Source organism: Leptosomus discolor, chromosome 21 (genome assembly GCF_034619465.1).
Source record: "Leptosomus discolor isolate bLepDis1 chromosome 21, bLepDis1.hap2, whole genome shotgun sequence".
Classification (NCBI taxonomy): domain Eukaryota; kingdom Metazoa; phylum Chordata; class Aves; order Leptosomiformes; family Leptosomidae; genus Leptosomus; species Leptosomus discolor.
In genome coordinates, this window is record NC_141411.1 from 6,906,344 (window position 1) to 6,925,295 (window position 18,952).

An 18,952-nucleotide genomic window follows, 5' to 3' on the forward strand; every position below is an offset into this window, starting at 1 on the left:
ATGCCCAGGCTGCTCTCCCTCACTGCCTCCCCCGCAGCATTTCAACAACTGCACCCCAATATCACTCCAGACCTAGGACAGGATGAATTGGGGTGGTGGCACACGGATCCCAGGGGACGTGGCAGTGGGCCATGCCGGGGAGCAGAGGCTGTGAGCGAAAGGATGCTGAGGGGCAAACCAGGGACCAGGTCCTTCCATCAGCACCCCACACGAAACCCCTGCAGAGTGAACCTCCGTGTCTGGGCAGGAGAGGCTGCCCCGAGACAAGGCTGCCCAGCCCCAAGGGGCTGCCCACAGCGTGCTGCCCTCCAGCCAGCCCAGAGCCCACAAGCGCATCAGGAATGGGGAGTTCAGTTACTCCCCACACCCCTCAGGGTGTATTTTGGGCAAACGGCATGTCAGGGAGTGATGCTGAGACTAAATTTAGACACCAAAAATGATTACTTCTTGGAGCAGCTACTTGGGAACCCACAGCCCTCGACTTGGCTCCAAACGTTACTATCAGCGAGCTATTCCCTAGCTTGGATTAAACGTTCCTGCAGGAGCACCAAAAACCAAACGCCGGCTGCAGTATTGAATTTAAAACAGGGAACTACATAAAAAACTAGGAAGTTTGTTAAAGCGGAACTAAAAGGGGCAGCTAAAAGGGTTTTGTTTCTGTCGGCAGCACAAAGGCTATTTAAGGATGTTCTGCCGGCGGCTCGGAGCAGATGCAAACCACGTCTCCAAGCAGGACTAAAGCAAGGCCCCGAGGAAGCTCGTGTGACCCTGCAGCCGGGTGCAAAGGCTGCCAGAAGAATGATGATGTCTTTCAGGAACAAAGTTGTGTCCTAGTGAGGAACCAGCACAGGCTGAGCCCCCAGCCGCTGGATGGAAGAATACATCGAGGAGAACAAGAGAAATTTGAGGAATAGTTTGTGGACAGAATAAAGAGAGAGCCCAAAGCAGCTACAGGGACACCAGCGATGCATCGGCATCCGCGTCGGACGCACTTGTAGGAAGTGTTCCCGAGAGAAGAATTAGTGGGTACGTGTGTAATTACAACATACTGGGGAAGAGCTGACACAGCTTTGGTAAAGGAAAATCCAGCTCACAACCACGGTGGAGCTCCTGGAGGGACGCAGGGAGCACGCTGCCGAGGCTGCTGCAGGCTACCAGAAGGTGGTGGATGAGTGCCCTCACCAAAGGCAGATTAAGCTTCCAAATAAACTCAGCTGCCACAGGATAAGAAGGAAGATCCTCACGTCTTTAAGAACCACTTACGGGACAGAACGCAGGGGTAGGCATCCCTGGGCTATTGATAATCGTTTTTCTCCGTGGCAGGGATCCAGCTGAGGCCTCCGCCACACGACGTACTCATAACTCATCAAGAAAAGGAAGCGATGGCAAAGAGTCAAAACCCACCAGCAACACTAATTTAATCACCCTTAATATCCTCGCCCTATTTCCCTAAGTCTGGGGCTGACGGAGGATTTGCAAAGGAGCTGAGCGCTGGGGCGAGAAGGCGGCGGGTAAAGTTTGACACAGATGAATGCAAAGCGAACACAAAGCAGCCCTGACTCGGCATGAGCAGCGCCAGGCTGGGAACCCGGCTCCTACGCCAAGCAAAGGGATGGCAGAGCTGTAATGGATAATTCCAGGAAACGGCCAGCTCCGGGAATATTGCTGCCACCCTGGGAAAATCCCATTGTCCCAGCACTCCGCTGCCTCTGGCTTAGGAAAGATCCAGAAAGTGCAGCAAGGATGAGCAAGGTCTAGATATCTTCTGGGTTAAGAAGAGCTAAATGAAGCAGGCTGCTTCATCCTGGGCGAAGCTGATCAAGAGGTGACACAGGGAAGGTCTCTAAGGATGAGTGGTGGGTGAAGAGCTGGGGAGGAAGCTGCTGCTTTTTGCCCTGCCAACATAAAAACGAAGATCGAGGGAGACCACGAGGTGGCAACAAACACCAGGAGAAGGGTGCTCGCTGCATCCTCAGCTTTCCCGACTCCTGACACCTGACACAGCGTCTCTGTAAAGCCCAGGCTTCACAATGCGCTGCACCAGCGGGACCCCGCCGCGGGCAAAGTCTGGGCTCTTCAGCCCCGACTGGGAACCAGGCAGGAGGCTGGAGCTGCCGTGCAGACCCTGAGCATGTCCAGAGCAGAGCAGTAACCCTGCAGTGGTCTCAGGTGAGAGACCCAGGGGGCACACGGGTAGTCCCAGGCATGTGTCAGAGAAACCTCTGAACACAGGGAGACACTGCTCTGCTTCAGCACCCAGTGGTCACCCTGTCCCCAGCTCCCCTGTCCCCCCAGTCCCAGCTGCAACCCTGGGGTGCTGCCAGCCCATCTGGGCAGGGCACCCCACCTCTGCCCATGGGCTGCTGGGCATTTGGTCAGCTCTGTCTGAGGGTTTCTCCATCATCACCTCTACACAGAGCAGAGAAACTGAGTCACAGATGGGGACGGAGCCTGTGGTCCAAACCTGGGCAGGCGCAGGGGATACCTTCAGTTCTGGTTGACAACATGGGGATGCCCAACCACCGGGAACAGACCTCACTCCCTGCCTGAGGTCTGGGGGCAACCAGCTCCCCTTGGTACCACCACCAGCCAGCCCCACTGCCCCAGAGCATGAGAGGCAGTGTCAGGCCCAGAGCACTGCCAGGGATGGGGCTCTGCCACAACCCCATGCATGTCACCCCACAGATTTGGGGGCATCTCTCAAAGCCCCCATGCACAACGTCCCCAGGCCACAGGGCACAGCTGGCTCCCTGTCACCCACATGGTCCTCACTCGGAGCAGAGACGCTTCCTCACCGCCCCAGCCTCCCTTGCTGCTCCGGGAAGGACACAGGTTGTGGGGAAGGGCTGGTGGGGGTCCTGTGTCGGGACCTCACCTGTGAGAAACCTGAGAGCCCCTCAGGCTGGACATGGTCTCCTCCAGGTTCTGCCGAAGGTCCAGTACATTCTGCACTGTCCTCTTCCTCTGGGACTCGGGGTCTGCAGAGAGACAAGGCGGCGGCTTTAAAGGGATGAAGGGCTCCTGCGCCCCTCTGCCCACAGCTGTGCCCCCCAGCCCCTTCCCACACCCCTCTGCCTGCGGCTGTGCCCCCCAGCTCTCACTCTGCCCACTGGGAGTGGACAGGGCAGGCCTGGCACAGAGATGGAGCTGCATCACCACAAAATGCCACCCCCAAGGGTGCTGTAGCTGGGATGGGGATGTCTGCTCCACAAAGGATGAGCTGGGCAGTGGCCAGCAGGGCTGGGGGGAGCAAGTGGGGCCATGGGACCCGCATAGGTGACAGGAGGGCACCTACAGTCAGGCGACCCTGAAGCACTGTGACCCTGCTTCATGGGGCCGCATGGGAGCACTCACCCTGGAAGAACATCCCCAAACCTGCCTGTGCGTCCCCCAGTCCCAGCAGTGCTCCAGCCCGGGGACATGAGCATTGCACCAGCACCAACCAGTGCCATCAGCAGGAGCCGAGGAGGTGTCGGGGAGCAGTGCCAGCTGAGCCCTGCTCCTGCCTTGTGCCCAGGGAGAGGCGGCTGCTGCTGCGGGCTGGGGCAGCTGGCAAGATCGAGCTCCCCACGTGGACAGCCCAGGGCTGGAAACCTCGGAGCTCCAGCTGCCCTGGGGCTTCTCTGGGTGTGCACACCCACAGCATGGGTGTGCACACACACACAGAGGTGTGCAACCCCGAGCCTGCACATGTGCACACACATACCTGCACCACAACCACTTCCACACACACGTGCGTGCACACCTGCAAACATGCAAACACACACGCATGCACACACAAGTGGGTACACACACTCCCCCCCCGGGACACCTTCACACACGAATGCACACACACACACGTGTGGACACACACACACACAGAGGGCGGGCGGGGGGGGTCGCTCCTGGCACAGCCCCTGGCAGCGCTGCCAGGCTCGGGGCCACGGCTGCAGACCCTGCGCCCCTGACCCGCTCGTGTGCCTCCCCGGCGGCTAACAGCCGTGCCACCGCCGCTTTGATCCCCGATTTCAAGCCTTTCAGCCGCAACCTGCCACTGAACTGCAGCGACAGCGGGCGCCAGGGACGCTGGATGTGGCTCCTCCTAATGTAACGTGGCAACCAGCGCTTCGGGATTTGCAACAGCACCGTGTAAGCTGCAGCGATGCAGGGACAGGGGGGACACCGCCGGCACACACCCCAGCAGGCTCCCCCCACCAGTACAGCCACGCACCCAGCGCACAAGCAGGGCTTGTGTCCCCTTTGTCCCCATCACACGCCAACCGTGCCACAGGACAGGCCACAGGCAGCACCCATGGGTGATATTGCCCCGTCCCGGGGCTCTGCTCGCCCACCAGCCTGGGCAGGAGCACCTCAAACCAGTGAAGCAGCGCTGATTTAGGCATGACCCTGGAAGGTGGTGACAAGCGGTAACAGCCCCGATGAGACAGGTTAAATCAAGCAGGTTAAAGCTGGTTGCAGATGAGGGTAAGCAAGACTGGTGAGCCCACAGGGCACCCAACGTGGCCAGCACATGCCGTCGCATAAGGAGGATGCCCAGCTCCATGTGTGTCCGACTGCCCTGGTCCAGTTGCCAGAACAGGGCTTAGCAGGAGGCAAGTCATGACCTCGTTATTAAATCTTGGTCATGGCCTGTGCACCTTGGAGGGGTTTATCAAAGGCACTGGGCCATCAAGGAGGATCTGCCCCAGAGCCTCCAACCAGTGGTCCAGAGCTGCAGGGGGATTGCAGGTGGGCTGGGGAGCGGGGATGAGGACAGGGATGAGTGGGCAGCAAGGGCAGAGGGATGGAGCGCTGGAACAGAGGAGATTGTGCACACGGAGCCTGGGCACAGAGGAGGCTCGAGGAGCCTTTGGTGCTGGGGGCCAGCACCCACCCTGCTCTGCAGCTGGGTACAAGGGGACTCTGTGCCCCACCAGTGAGGCGGGAAGAAACAGCCATGTTGGCAGATCAAGGGCACCTTAAAGCTGCCAGATCCTGGCCTTGTTCTGCCTGGAAAGATGGATTTTCAGGCTTGAAATGGCAGGGCAGAAACCTGAGGCCAAGCCCACTGCTGCCACACATGCAGTCTATAGGACAATGCAGGATTTTGGAGGGAAGACATATCCAAACCTTAGGGAAGAGCAATAAAACACCCACCAGCATCCTCAGGTGGGTCTGTGCAGGGAAGGACTCAGCACCCTCAGCTCCTCCACCCTGGCCACATTTGGTGCGTGCCGGCCACCCTGAGCCCAGCTCCCGCAGCCACAGAAGGTGGCACACGCGCACCCTGGCAGTGCCATGGCCCTGTGGGCTGAGGTAGGACAGAGCAGGATAGGATGGAAGAGACATCGTTGTCCCCTGGTGCCACCAGCGGCTCCCACCCCCCTGCCAGCTCAGCAGTGTGCTCCTCCTGAGCATGGCTCGCTCCCAAAAACACCCCAGCTGCCTCTCCCACGGCCACCCGCAGCCATTCCCTCAGGCACAAAGCCAGCACTTGGGCCTGGTGCTGCCTCCTCTCTGGGTGCTGCTGCCAGTGGGGCTGCTACAGCCACCCCCATCCCAAGGAGTGGACACCTCCCCCTGCACCCCTGCTGCTGCTGGGGGACCCCCCACAGCGGTGACCCCCAGAGCACCCAAGGTAAGAAGCAGCATCCAAGGGCTCGGGTGCCCGGCAGAGGGCTGCAGGGTGCTTCAGCCTCAGCATTTCAGGGCGATGGCACTGATCCCCCTTCCCAGCTCCACCCACGGCACCATTGGCCATCCATGCTCGGCACAGTTTGCCCCCCTGAGCCCCAGTTTTCAGGTGACAGTCCAGGTCACGCTAGCTGCTGGAGCTGCCCCAGAAAAAGCAGCAGCTCTCACCTGGGAAAGCAGTAAACTAGGACTCGAGGAGCTGCATTCCCACCACTGGCACACATCCTGCTGGCCACACCACTGAAGTGCCACTGCCTGTCCCCACCATACTGGGCAGGGGCGGTGACACCAGGCTCCCCGCAGTCCATTTTCCAGGTGCAGTGAGGGGCCAGGGGCTGTCTCGGGGCTGGCTGAGCCACAGCACGCCAGCACTGAGCCGAAACTGGAGCCACTGGGAGAAGCTAGAGTGTGGGAACGGCAGGAGCACGCTGGATTCCTCCCTGCATCGATTTAGCAAGCTTCCCGCAGCCAGATGTTTCCAGCTGCCGGAGTGGGGAGCAGCAGGGACGGCTCAGCCTGTGCCGTGGCAGGGTCAGTCGGACACCCTGCCTTGGCCAGGCTCATTTCCCCAGCAGCAACGGCTGGGACATGTCCCCCAGTGTTCCCTGCTCTGCTGGGGCTGCAGGCTCAAGGACCAGCCATCCCCTCCACCCCAGCTCCAGGCTGGCTTGCAGCCCTGTTCGCAGCTCCCCACTGCCCTCACAGGCTCCGTCCTGCTGACACAGAGGGAAGGGTCCAGCCTGTCCTTCTCAGCCATGCAGAGAGCAGTCACAAGATGCAGCCACTGTCCCCAAGCCCTGTGCAAGGAGGCCACCAGACCCCACTGCCTGAGTCGCTCTCCCCCGTGCCAGGCTGGGCCTAACGTGCCTTTGCTGGCTCTCTGTCCTGCCCTTGACTGCAGCCACGCTTGGGCAGCTCTCCTGGCCCCCCCACCAGCTCCCGCTGCTGCTTCTTTCTGAACTGAGCGCTCTCAGCACTCTCTCCAACGTCAGCAAACCCAACACAGCTCCACTTTGCACACAGGGAAACTGAGGCAGGAAGTCCCAGCCCACCCCTGACCACCCCATCACCTGCAAGTGCTCCCCTGCACGGCCTCCCTCGCCTGCCTCTCTGTTAAACCCTGGCAGTGCCGTCCGTTACACAACGGTGGACGCCCGGCCCCGACCCACACGCCGCTCATCGCCCCTGCCTCCTGCCCTGCACAGCTGGGGAAGAGGCAGGCACCATCACCGAGAGAAGGAGCATCGGCGAGGTGGGATGTGGGGCTGGAGGCAGCCAAGCAGGAGGAAGAGGAGGAGAAGGAAGGAGAGATGTTGTGCCCATGTCCAGCCCTTCCCACCACCTCCAAGAGCGAGCAGTGACAGCTCCTCTGCCTGCACGACGGGGCGCAGCCGCGTCCCCGCAGCCCGGCACTGCCGACGTGGCCAAGTACGTCAAGGAACGAGGAAATCATCAACTCCAACCAGCTCATGACAGCTCATTTCAAAGGAGCATGTGGCCAACAGCTCCCGCTGGGGCCAGGCAGGGCCGCGTCCATGGGACACGTGTGCCCCATGTGCCTTGGCACAGAAACCTGCATGTGTGCGTGTGCTGCCCGAGCGCTTGTTTGCATCATGCGGAGGCTCATGTGCAGGCCACATGGGAGCAAACCCCCCTCTGCCTGCAGAAAGGTGCATGTGTATGTGCATGCCTGTCTGTGCCTGTGACCTTGCCCACGTGCCCACGTGCAGGCACGAGGACGGCAGCAGCCGATGCCATCACTGGCCCGAGCGTACTGGGCTTGCCTGGATGCACCATCTGCGCCTGTGTTTGTACGCTCGGCACAAGCGTGGCACTCACACACTGGTTTTCCTGTCCCCCACCACCCAACTGGTCTCCTTTCAGAAGATCAGACTCAGAAAGGACTCCTGGCAACCCAGTAAAGATTTTCAGGGCAAGTGGGAATCTGCTGTAAAAGGCCTCGTGGTGTTTCTGAGTCATTACGGTGGGCCCCCATTACACAGTAGCTGCAACGAATTTCCCCAGGCCGTGAAACATTTTTAACTGGTTGCTCAATTCCTTCCAGCGCACTGAAAAATCCACTAATAAACTCTGCAATAAAAAACATTCTCCCAGGACCATGAGACTCCCCCAGCCCAGTCGAGCTCCCCGGCTCCACAAACCCTTGTGCAGATACTCTTCCCCCGCTGCGCTGCCTCAGCCCGTGCTCCCAGCTGTGTTCACGAATGAATCAGCCCAGGCATCCTTCTGCTGGTATTTTTCCTGCAAACGCGCGGCTCCGGCACCCAGAGCCCGCTGCAGTCAGGCTGCCGGCCCGAGGGGACACCCGAGATCCCGAGCCCGGTGCAAACCTCGCTGAGCCCTGCGGGTTCCCAGCTCACACCCCGCCGCGTGCGATTCGGTTCCTGGCGTCTTGGCGCGCCAACAGCAGAGTCAAGTCGTTCCATATGGAGGGAAATGGCTTTATCTTGCCTTGCTTACATCCAGCTCTGATTCACGCCCCTGGACGGCTGGGCAGGGGGATGGTTGCAGCCTGCAATCCTTCTCCCTGTGACTTAATTAATTCTCTTCCTCCCCTCTAACAGCTACCAAACAGGCTAAATGAGCAGCAGAGATGGTTAACGGGTCTCTGTGGGGTGACTGCCAGGTCTGCAGGTCTTTTACCATTGACCTCATTTTCCAGCCCGCCCCCATCCCTGCAATCCCTGTGTGCTCCCCCCCAGGGATGTACGAGGACCCCCAAAACAACCCCTCTCTCTCAGGAGATGCCCCAGGGCACCTTGGCTGGGCAGAGCACGTCCCCCTGGCCCACTGCCCCAGGAGGGCATCTCGCCCTTTCCTGCAAACCTGTTGCCCCACCCCATTGGAAAACAGCAGGTTCATAAGCACTCACCGTGGTTTAATTGCTTTAATTGCCAGGGCCTTCTTGGTGTGAGCCGAGGGTTGGCCACAAACCCTGTATCTCCTGCAGCAGTGTCAGGAGCACGTCCTGCTCCCCAAAGGGCAGGGACAAACCTGGGAGCCCCGTGCCATCCAGCACCCCGGTGACGCAGTACCTGGGTACCCAGCCAGCACCTCTGAAACACCCCGAGGAGATCAACGGGGAGAAGCACAGCCACCATCCCCCCGATGGAGGCAGCAGCCCCTGAGCTGGAGGTACTCTGCCTAGGGACACAAGAGCACAGCCTCCTGCCAATGGGGACAGGGACGCGCAGGGGATGCAGCAGATACCTGAGGATATGTCCTCATCTCCAGCTTCAGCCAGGACAGGCTGGGGTCCCTGCTTGCTGACTCCCCCCACGCAGCCCTGTGACCCTGGTGAGATGCAGCCCAACGCATCCAGCACTCGCTCTCCACAGAGGGAGGAAAAGCCACGAAGCAAAAGGCAGGGCAGGCAATGGGGTTAGAGTGGGCAGCACCGGTGGGGACACCATGTCCCACGTACAGTCCGAGCTTCCCAGAGGACTCCCAGCTCCTGTGGGGACACAGCGAGAGGAGAGGCGGTGGCAGGACCTTGCTTTGGCACAGGCCCCCCACGTCTCACACCTTGCAGGACCCTTCTGCAAAACAACAGGGCTCTGCAGGAGGCTCCAAAGGTGGCTGCAGAGGGGAAGGAAGCCCCTTCCCCTGCCTGCACCCATCGTCCCCATCACCGCAGCCATCCCCATCACTACATCCATCCCCACCACCGCAGCTGGCGCAGGCTGGGGCAGCCCCACACCGTGTGCAGGGGCTGTCACCTCCCTGCTAGCAGGCGAGAGCAGAAAATTAGGAGTGGCGCAGCGGTGACAGGCTGGGACTTCAGCCGAATCAGCACTTCTGGGGCGATCGCTGCTGCTAAGCCTTGTGAATCACTGCTCGTAATGAGGGCCAGGCTGAGAGACCTGGAGCCTGGACCCCGTCTGGCTCCAGTGAGCCAAGCTTTTAAAAGGGATTCAGACTTTCTCAGGCTAAAGCAGCCATAAATCTAGTTAATTGGGTCTCTCCCATACACAAGTTTCCAAGTGAACCCGCCGGAGAGATCCAGGCCGGGCCTCCAGCCCATTTGCGGGTTATTCTTTCAATGGATGCTGCACTTGGCCCCAAACCACCCCACCTGCGCATCCAAACGACAGCTCCTTCCTCAGCACCGAGAGCCTCTCGCTGCTCAACACCCCGTGCATCCCACTTCCGCACCGCCCTCTGCTCCCCCACGCTGATGAGCCAGGAGCGCCCAAAACCCTGCCCACGTCAGGGCAGACCCCACTCCTGCATGTGGCACTGCACACCCCTGCAACACAGCTGCCTCCGAAGCTGCTCCTGCAAAGCATCGGAGGAGCTGGGAGCATCCCAACACCCCCGGCCCCAGCACCGCGGGTCTCCACCATAACGCAGAGGAAACGCCTGCGCGGCTTGGGAAGGAGCGGGGTCACAGACGGCGGGTGGATGGGCCGGACCCAGGCCCACGTGGCAGCAGAAAGATGCGGTGACACCAACAGCCCCACGGCCTCAGGCACGTGGAGACTGGCGGTCACCACACCCGGGGTCTGTCCTAAGCCGGGGCCCCTGCAGAGCGGGCCCAGGCTGGTCAGGCAGCGCTCTGGGCCTTAGTTTCCCCCCTGGAGTTTGCTGCCCCCGCCGGGGTTAGCGTTATTGGGGTGTGCCAGCACCACCCTGGCCAGCAATGGGGCATAGCTGTGCCCAGCCCAGGGCTTTGTGGCACCCCCAATGCTTCGCACATGACACCTTTAACGCAGCCACCATCAGATGTTCAAGGCGATGCTGCAGACTCTGCGCAAGAAAAAAAAAGCCAGAAAGCAAGGGAAAAGCAGAAATGAAAAAATCTAAAAACCAACCCATGGCAAGGCAGAAGGTACAGCCGGGCCCCGGCTCAGAGGCCCTGGAGCAGCCGGCAGCAGCGGGTTCACGCTCCCCACGCGTCACCAGACGCGGGTTGGACATTGTGGAAATTCAAAATTCCAGATGGCTCTTTTTGGGTGGGTTTTTTTTTTTTTCCTTGCCTTATTTCCAAGGCAACAAGACTCGCTGTCATCTGCTAGTTGCCATAGAGATTTCACCTGATTCTGCTTCAGCGGAAGAGAAAGCCGGGCGAGCTCACTGCTGCTGAGGAGCCACAAGCCACGACCGCCTTCAAACTTACTGGGAAGAGCAGAGATAAATGGGGCTTTATACGACGGAGGCAATGGGCTGATTCAGAGGATCAAAGGAAGGAACTGCGGGTTTCTATAGCACAAATCAGCCCTTCACTTAACTGCTTCGGTGCCCTCCAGATGTGCCCTACATCTGGGGACATCGCCAGCCCCCGCTCCAGGCTTTGCCTGGTGGAGGAGGGGAACGTGGGTGGAGGGGGAATCCAGTACCCACTTCTGACTCTGTCTTAAGGACCAAGCTGGGTTCCCTGCAGGGATCCCATAGCGTGACAGAGGGCACAGGGCCAAGGGCTGGTCACAGCCACGTCCTTCCTCCCACAACTACCCTCCCTCGCTGCACAAACCTTCTCCAAAGCCCCCGTGACCCAGAGGGCGAGTGAGCCGAGGGGAGGATGGGGCAAATGCAGATGCAGCCAGAGAGGACGGAGACCCTTGGGCAAGGGTGGAGATGCCCGTGACCTGTGCTCAGCACAGCTCAGCTGCCATGAACATGGGGGTTACGTGCCCTGCACCCCTAGAGGAGCCACACGCAGCCGGCCACAGACAGCGCTTGCTCCATATCAGGCACTGGTGCCATCTCAATGGCCCCATTACTGCTGCAGATCCTCCTTGTAGATGGTGTGGATGTGTCCAGGCCCCAAGCCCGGCTGCAGCACATGGTACCCAATTGTTCCCCCCAGATCCACACTCACCCTCAGGTCCTGAAGTGGCTTCACAACTCCCTGTTCCCCTCCTCAGCACAACTGGGCTGCCTGGGACCAGGCACATCACTGGCACACCGCCCTGCACCATTGCATATCCAGCCATGTGCACCCGTCCCCTTCCTTCTCCAGTTGGTCTGGGAACAGAAATCCAGGGGAAACCCAGCGCCAAGGGGTTTCACAGGCCTTCCCACAAGCAGGGCACCCACCCAAACTCAGGTACGGAGAGACATGACTCAGGAGCTCCCCAGTCTGTCACAGCAGCCCTTGGACTCGCAGTCAGATGCCCCAAATCAGCAGATCTGATGACCCAAGGGAGCCAGCCCGCCCTGCCTGGGGCTCCGTTTTGCTGAGGATATCGAACCCCTTGGGCATGAGAGAAGATCCCAGGCGATGGCAGGATGCTCACGGGTGGCAGTCACCCCTGGGTACAACAGGCAGAGGTCCCCATGCTCACCCCTCCCCGCTGCTCTCTGCCAGGTGCCCAGGCCTGGCTGAAAGGGTGTTTATCAGCCGCAGGAGCCTGTCCCCTCCCCAGCCCACGTCCCCGTACCAGGGCCGTCGGGGAAGGGCCTGTCTGGGCAGCTCTTGGCTCGAGTTGGCTCCATTTTGCAGGGAGAACAGAGTCATTAGCGGAGCCAGACTCCCCATTCCCAGCCAGAATACGGCCATGCTTGGGGAAGCTTTATATTCACAGAGACAAACAACTCACATTTGCTTTTTAACTGTTGGAATTGCACCCACTGGGACGGAGTGAACAGGGAGCCTTTTGTCCCCCTCGCCTTGTGACTGCGAGCTTTGTGCAGAGCAATGCGTTGCAAACACAATTCTCCCCGGCTTCAGCTGGGCTCTGGTAGACACTTGGTCTGTCTGTCCATCACCAGATCAGCCAAAGAGCCCTCATGCGTCTCCAGCAAGAATGCAAAATGTCCTCCCTGGCTCCCCCCGTCAGCCACAGCCTGCAGAGCTGCTCTGTGCTGAGCTGCTCATCAGGGCCACCAAAACAGACCCAAAACATGGCCGGCAGTAGCGGCTCTTCGCCTCGCCGAGAAACAGGGGTGGGAAACTGAAGTTGCAGGGGGCTGTAGGCAGCGGAGCTGCTCACTCAGGTTACAGCTCACCTGGGAGTGAGGGAGAGCAACTTCGAGCATGGAAAATCCCAGCATAGCATGGGCACACAGACCAGGTCACTGTGAACCTCCAGGGAAGGTGCCCAAGTCACCTCCTGCACAGGGGGTCTCTGGAGACCCCCAGCCCATTGCCAAGCTCCTGAATATCAGAGCTGGCAAGGCACTCACCAAGCTGCCGCGGGCACCAGCGCTGCTCAGAGCTGCCACCCTGGAGAGGGACAAGGGACAGCCCACCCGGAGCGGGACATGTCCTTGAGGCACCAGCTGAACCTCCATCCTGGCCCAGCAGCACCACCCAGGGATAAGCATCCTCCACTCTAGAAGAATGAGACCCCTGCAGTGCTGCTCTCCTCCAAACCCTCAGCTTCGGGAAGGGTCTTGGCACTTGCAAGCACACCCTGGGCTCTTTGCAAAGCCCGGCAGATGCCAGCCCATGAGGGTCCAGCTGTGGGCAGGACCGGACCCCAGGGAAGGGCAGCAGCTGTTGCACGAGGTGGTCCCCCAAGAGCACCTCAAGAGACGAGCCAGGGCAGGAGGCAGAGCACCTCAGGCTCCCCCAGCCTCGGGGGGGCAAACCCAGCTTAAACGAGTTCCAGGCTCGTTACTGGATCTATTGTTGCCTTCTCCCACGGGAGGAGGGAGATAACCGAGGCTATTTTTGCTTCCATCTGGGGAATCGTTTCCCTCCAACATGTACTGCTACGATGCTAATTTTTAAGGCTGATGATTAATTGATGTCAGGCTCATTATGGGGCCAACGGATCCCTCTTCCCCAGGAGCACCAAGGACGGGGGGGAGCGTGTTTTGACAGATGTCGTTTGAGCTGCATGTGAGTGACGTCCTAACAACAGAGGAAAATAGGAGCCATTACCATGGAAAGCCCTGGAAATGGGAAGGGAAGTGCCTGCACGCGACCCCAGCGCCCTTCCCCGCACACCCTCTAATCAGCCCTTCATGCTCTGCCCTGACGGTTACCAGGGTTTTGCTCCCGGAGATAAACGGCCATTGTGCGAGCACGGGGGTAATTGAATCTCCTGCCTGCGGCGAGGGCAGCAGGGAGGGCTCAGCCTTTCTTCTCCCCCCTCTCCATCCTCGCAGGAGGGCCAGGTGCCAAATTCACTCTGGCACCAGGCACAGCAGCCTGCGGAGAGCCGGAAACAAGCCCGCTGCACATATGATCGCTGGGATCCCGCAAGGCTTAGGGTCTCCCTCCACCTGTGGTCCCCCAGCAGCGGGGCGGGCGAGCACTGCTGGGGTGCCCGGGGGGGTTGGTCCTACCAGCCACTCGGACAAGATTCATCCCCTGAAAATCACGGCAGCATCTGCAATAGCAATCCAGGCAGGGCTGAGGCACGACATGCACATCACAGGTTTTGGGGTCCCTTCAGTCTGTCCCATCAGCTGCCCAGGTGACGTTCCCCCCAAAGCAAACCCACTACGCTCTCCCAAAGATGAAGCAGTGCACTGCAAGCAGCAGGAGGTTTGCTTGAAGAGGGCACCTTGGCTCTGATGGCGACACACCAACATCCTGCATTCATCCCCCAGGTCCCCTGTGTAGCCAACAGCAATCAGCAGCTCCAGGGTCCCTGCTCAGACGTGGGATGAGGTATCCCCCCAATAACTCAACGGGGTGACCCAAATTAGTGCAGGTGAACTCTCCTGCCTGCTACATCAGCTCCCCCGGCCACCCCCGCTGCAGTAAGGGCGGGCAGAGCACCGTGCCCCTGCCTCACCCAGCAGCACACTCCCCACATGCTGCCATTACCCCTGCCAGCCTTGTTACCCGCTCCCCCGAACCTGCCTCGGGAAGGTGCCTTCCCCCCACACGAGCCAGGAGCAGTGCCAGGCCCCTGTGCCTCTCCCCAGCCTGCGGCCCCCTCCACCCGGCTCCTCCTGCAGCCCCACACCCAGCACGGTGCCTGCAATGACATCTGGGGTTTCATCCTGCCACCTCCCAGCGCTGCCCTGCATCCCCACGCCGGGGAGATGTCAGGTCTCCAGCGGGGAGGTCAGCATCACCAGTCTCCCCCATCCATCCTCAGCACCACCTAATCCTCCACCAGCTCCAGAGTCCGTGCTGCTCATCTACTGCGCTGCTGACGGCACTATCATTACGAACTTCTTTAATTGCTGCGCAGTGCCTCGAGCACCCTTCACAAGGAGGGGGATGCGTACGAATAAATTGTCTGTTCTTAGCACTGACTGTTCCCCATCGGGAGTGCAGGGGTGAGGGCTCGGTGCGCTCAGCAGCAGGACCCGCACCGGCCTCCAGCTGCTTCCAGACCTGCTCCACCTCTCGCAGCGCCCTCGGTGGGTCCCCACTGCCAGGTAAAGGTTTCTTGAGCAGCAGTTGCCTTTTTCCCCTCTAATGGTGAGAAAAGGTGCAGAGAAGGAAGATCCTGTCTTCTTCAGGAAACCGAGGTGTGCCATGGGAGGGAAGGGGATGCTTGGGACCAGAAAGCTCTACGCCACCACGGTGGTAGCCACCACTCGGTCCCTGCTCTCCTCCCTGGGACCCCAAAGCCCACAGCACCCCTGCCCAGGCGGCGCAGTGGGGCTGGGGGATGGCATGGAGAGTGCTCTTCACCTCAAATCCACCACCTGCATTACAGCGAGGGGAAGGACTCGCTTTAGGATTCCACGCAAAGAACTGCTGTTCCCCTCCATGAGTCCAAGTTTTACTGCGGGCTTGGCAGTGCCGGGGACAGGCAGGGCGAAAAATGCTCTGGTAAAGGCACGGGCACCAACAGGAGGGATTTCAGCAGAGCCTCCGGACTCTCCAGAGCGTGCCAGCTCCTGTGGCCGCCAACACCAACGGCTGAGTGACATGTGGTGACAGCGGCTGTGAGCCCCCAGGCACATCAGCTCACTCCAACGTTAAACAGGAGAGTGGCTGCTCGCCTCCAGACCCCTGCACAGCGACAAGCCCGTCCCCCGCGTGCTGCAGGAACCGTTTAAGCATGCCAAGAGCACGCTGAGTTACATGCCCCAGCTTGGAAGGCTTGGGATTCCCCCCTGCCAAGCTGGAGACAACACCATTCCCTGTGCCGCCAAAGCACCCAGCACAGGCAGCACCCTCCCGGGGACGTGACCCTCCGAGGACGGCGTGGTGGGGTCTCTGGCAGCACCGCCAGCAGGATTTATCCCCTCTAAGACATCCCACCTCCGCACAACGGCTGCTTGCACTGGACGAGCCCTCTCCACCGTGGGAAGCAGTGCTCAATGTGCTTTGAGCTCTTCTCCCCAAATTTGCTCCGGGGGCCTATCCAAGGACTGATGATGCACAGCCCAGAGCCACAACCGCTGCAGGAAGAGCCGAGCCAATACTACAGCTTGGGGGAAAGCATCAGCCAAAAGTCACTCAAACAAGGAAGTGATTTGTCTTCTTCTGGCTATGCTTCCCCCTGACAAAGGAGCGTGGGGCAGGAAAGTCAGTTGTGATCACGTGCGGCGTACCGACCGAGCGACCACCGAATCGGTGACTGGGAGCGCTCACACCAGGAGCCTGACAGATTAAACAGAACAGGGGAAAAAGGATGAAAAAAGGAATGCCACGTGACCCCTCGCTCGATCCAAGACAGGCATCGCATCCAACAGTTCTGAATATGAAATACACACAATGAGCTCCAGCGAGTAATTAATCCCTTCAGGAACACTGTAAGTGATTGCAGACAGTTGACCAAGAAAAAAAAAATTGGAAAGTCATTGAAAAAATTACCATAAAATGTTTCTTCTTCTGCTCCAGTATGCAACACAATGAGATCTGCTAGAAGAACTCTCTGTTCTGCAAAATTTAAAGGTGATGGATTTAAGCTGTTTTTCTAACAACATTCCATCTACCTGCCAAGCTGACGGCCGTGAGAAACCAGCCCAACCCGAACGAGAGCAGCAAGAGCAGCCCACCCCCAACCCGTGCGCTCAGCTCCTGCCTCGGTGTCGGCGGGACACAGAGGGGGAATACTCCTGCAGGGGAAAGCCCAGCACAGAAAGGTGTCCATGGTATCTCACAGCTACATCACCGATTCAAACTCTCCAGATGACTTTCGCAGGTCAGAAGTACAAGAAGTGCCGGCAGCAGCACCAGGCATTAAACTCAGCTTGTGGAGCAGGACGAGCCCTCCCAGTGATGAGATTTTGGGCTCCCTGGTGATGCTCAGCTGTGCAAGGCAGACCCCTCGCCTGCCTCCACCTCCCCTCTCCATCCCCGTGCTTCCTCTTGCCTCCTTCACCTTCTTCAGTGTTAAGCTGGAGGGCAAAGAGCCAGAGGGCTCCCACTTGGGCCAAATTCTGGCCCGTTGCACCCAAAGCCCTGCCTCTGCTCAGTGCTCTGCACGGACAGGTAAGGAACCACATCTGTCCACATCCACCCTCATGCAAAGCCACCCCATCCAGGTGACCCACCCTGCCATCCCCTGCAGACAGATGGACAAGCACCCGGAGGCATCTGTCCCCCCACCCAGCCTCAGCCCCCCACCTCCAGGGAGCACCAACCCCATCATGACAAGGGAGGAACTAAAGGGCACAGCAGTTGCCTTTTATTTCCATATCTCCACAGGATTTTTCAACCAACAGCTTCTACTTGTAAAACTGGAGTTTATTAAAAAAGAGCATTAGGAAATGTATTTTCTCCTGTTGATAAAGTGACTTAAAATTAGTTGGAATTTTAAAATTAAAAACACACCCTAAACTTTCACTTCCACTTGAAATCACTCTGGTTTTGAAAACAGACTTTTTCCCCATGTCCTCTCCTGGGTTTTCCCCCCTCTCTCCTGTTCTCTCCTCACCATGTTTTTGTTTAAAAATTCATCAAGCCAGGGAAAAATTCTGGGGCAGGAAAAGAGGGAAGAAAAAAAAAAAAAAGCGGAAGAAACCATGGCTTTCTTTTGCAAACCCATCTCCACGCAGGGGAGAAGCGGAGCTCCAGAACTGCCTTCCTCCTCTTGGAAGGCGAGAGGCGCTCAGAAGGACGAGGGAATATCATATATTAGAGGGAATATCATATATTAACCAACCTCCTGCACACCCTCAGTGGCGGATGCAGCCTCACTGACCCTCCGCAGAGCTCTGCAACCCTGCCTGGGCTAACGCGGCTCCCCCAGCACAGCAACAGGCCTCAACTGGGGTAAAAGGGACAGATGAGCCAGGAAAACCACCCTGCGTGTCCATGTGGGATGCAGCCCGATCTGCCACTGAACGTAAACTCCGGCTGCTGCTCCCGGCAGAGCCCACAGAGACCCGAACAGCTTGTAACAGGGCGCTTGCTCTCACGAGCCAAGTGCCAGAGCGTGTCCAGCCATGGTGTGGCTCCGAGCCGGGCGCTGGTTGATGTGAGGCACGTCCTACACACAACGATAATTCGGGGGAAGGACTGAGACGTACCCAAACACCGTTACTCAGCAGCAAGGTCGCTCCCTAAACCAGTGTGCCGTGCCTGGCGGGTGCAGACACCAATTGCGGGGTGCTGCTGAAGGGGCAGGGACATCCCGCATCCCTGAGCATCCCCGCAGCTGCAGGGGTCGCTCCCGCCCCAGGCCGATCCCGCTCCGCAGCGCCAGAGCCTCCCCACTGCAACGTGCATTTCAAGGACAGCTGCTGCACTCTCCGCACAGGACGGGTGTAACGTCTGCTTACGAGCAAGAACACTCCGCAAGGGGATGAAATGCTATATGGAAATGGAAGATCATTACCATGATCTCCTTGGAAACATCCCATCAGAGCAAGTTTTTCTTCCTCCTCCTTCTCTCTCCCCATGTGCACGAATTCTGGCACCCCGTGCGTCGCTTGGCGTTGCCTCAGCACTGTGGGTCCAAAATGCAGGCGTCTGATTTCTAAAGCCATTGTCTAGGATGTGCTATTGAGCTGCAAAACATGGATGGTTTGGGATGGAAAACAGGCATCTCTTGCAATACAAAAAGAAGCTGGCAACCCAGATTTGATTTGTCTTTGAAGCTATAGAGAATCTCAACCAAACAAAATTTGCTTGAATCCCACAAAGGGGAAGAGAATCTTAGCAACAAAACAAATAAGCACCTCTGCCCCCTGAACGCAACGATGAGCAAACCGAGAGCAGAGCAAAGGGAACGCGGCTTCGCCCCGCTGGTCACCGCGGCGGTGCAGAGCGGCTGGTTTTGGAAAGCAGCACGGCAGCATTGTACGCCTTAACATGCTCCACTTGGGAATGCGAGGTTGGAAAAGCTGCTTTGCAAATTTACTTTTGATTCGGAGCTCGGGGTTGCTCTCCTCCTCGCGTGTCGTTACATTTTGCAAGCGCTCACGCAGCCCGTTCAAGGCAGGGAGG

The 18,952-nt window shown here is 58.9% G+C and overlaps 1 protein-coding gene across 4 annotated transcripts in view; it reads right to left on the bottom strand.

Annotated features, from left to right (window-relative positions):
- Positions 1 to 18,952, bottom strand: part of NAV1 (neuron navigator 1) — a 60,046-nt gene that overhangs the window by 25,686 nt on the left and 15,408 nt on the right. For all 4 annotated transcript variants that reach the window (XM_086476692.1, XM_086476693.1, XM_086476695.1 and 1 more), the window contains one exon: positions 2,876 to 2,978. In XM_086476692.1, the coding sequence (XP_086332818.1) occupies positions 2,876 to 2,978 (103 nt within the window). The remainder of the gene's footprint in view (positions 1 to 2,875; positions 2,979 to 18,952) is intronic.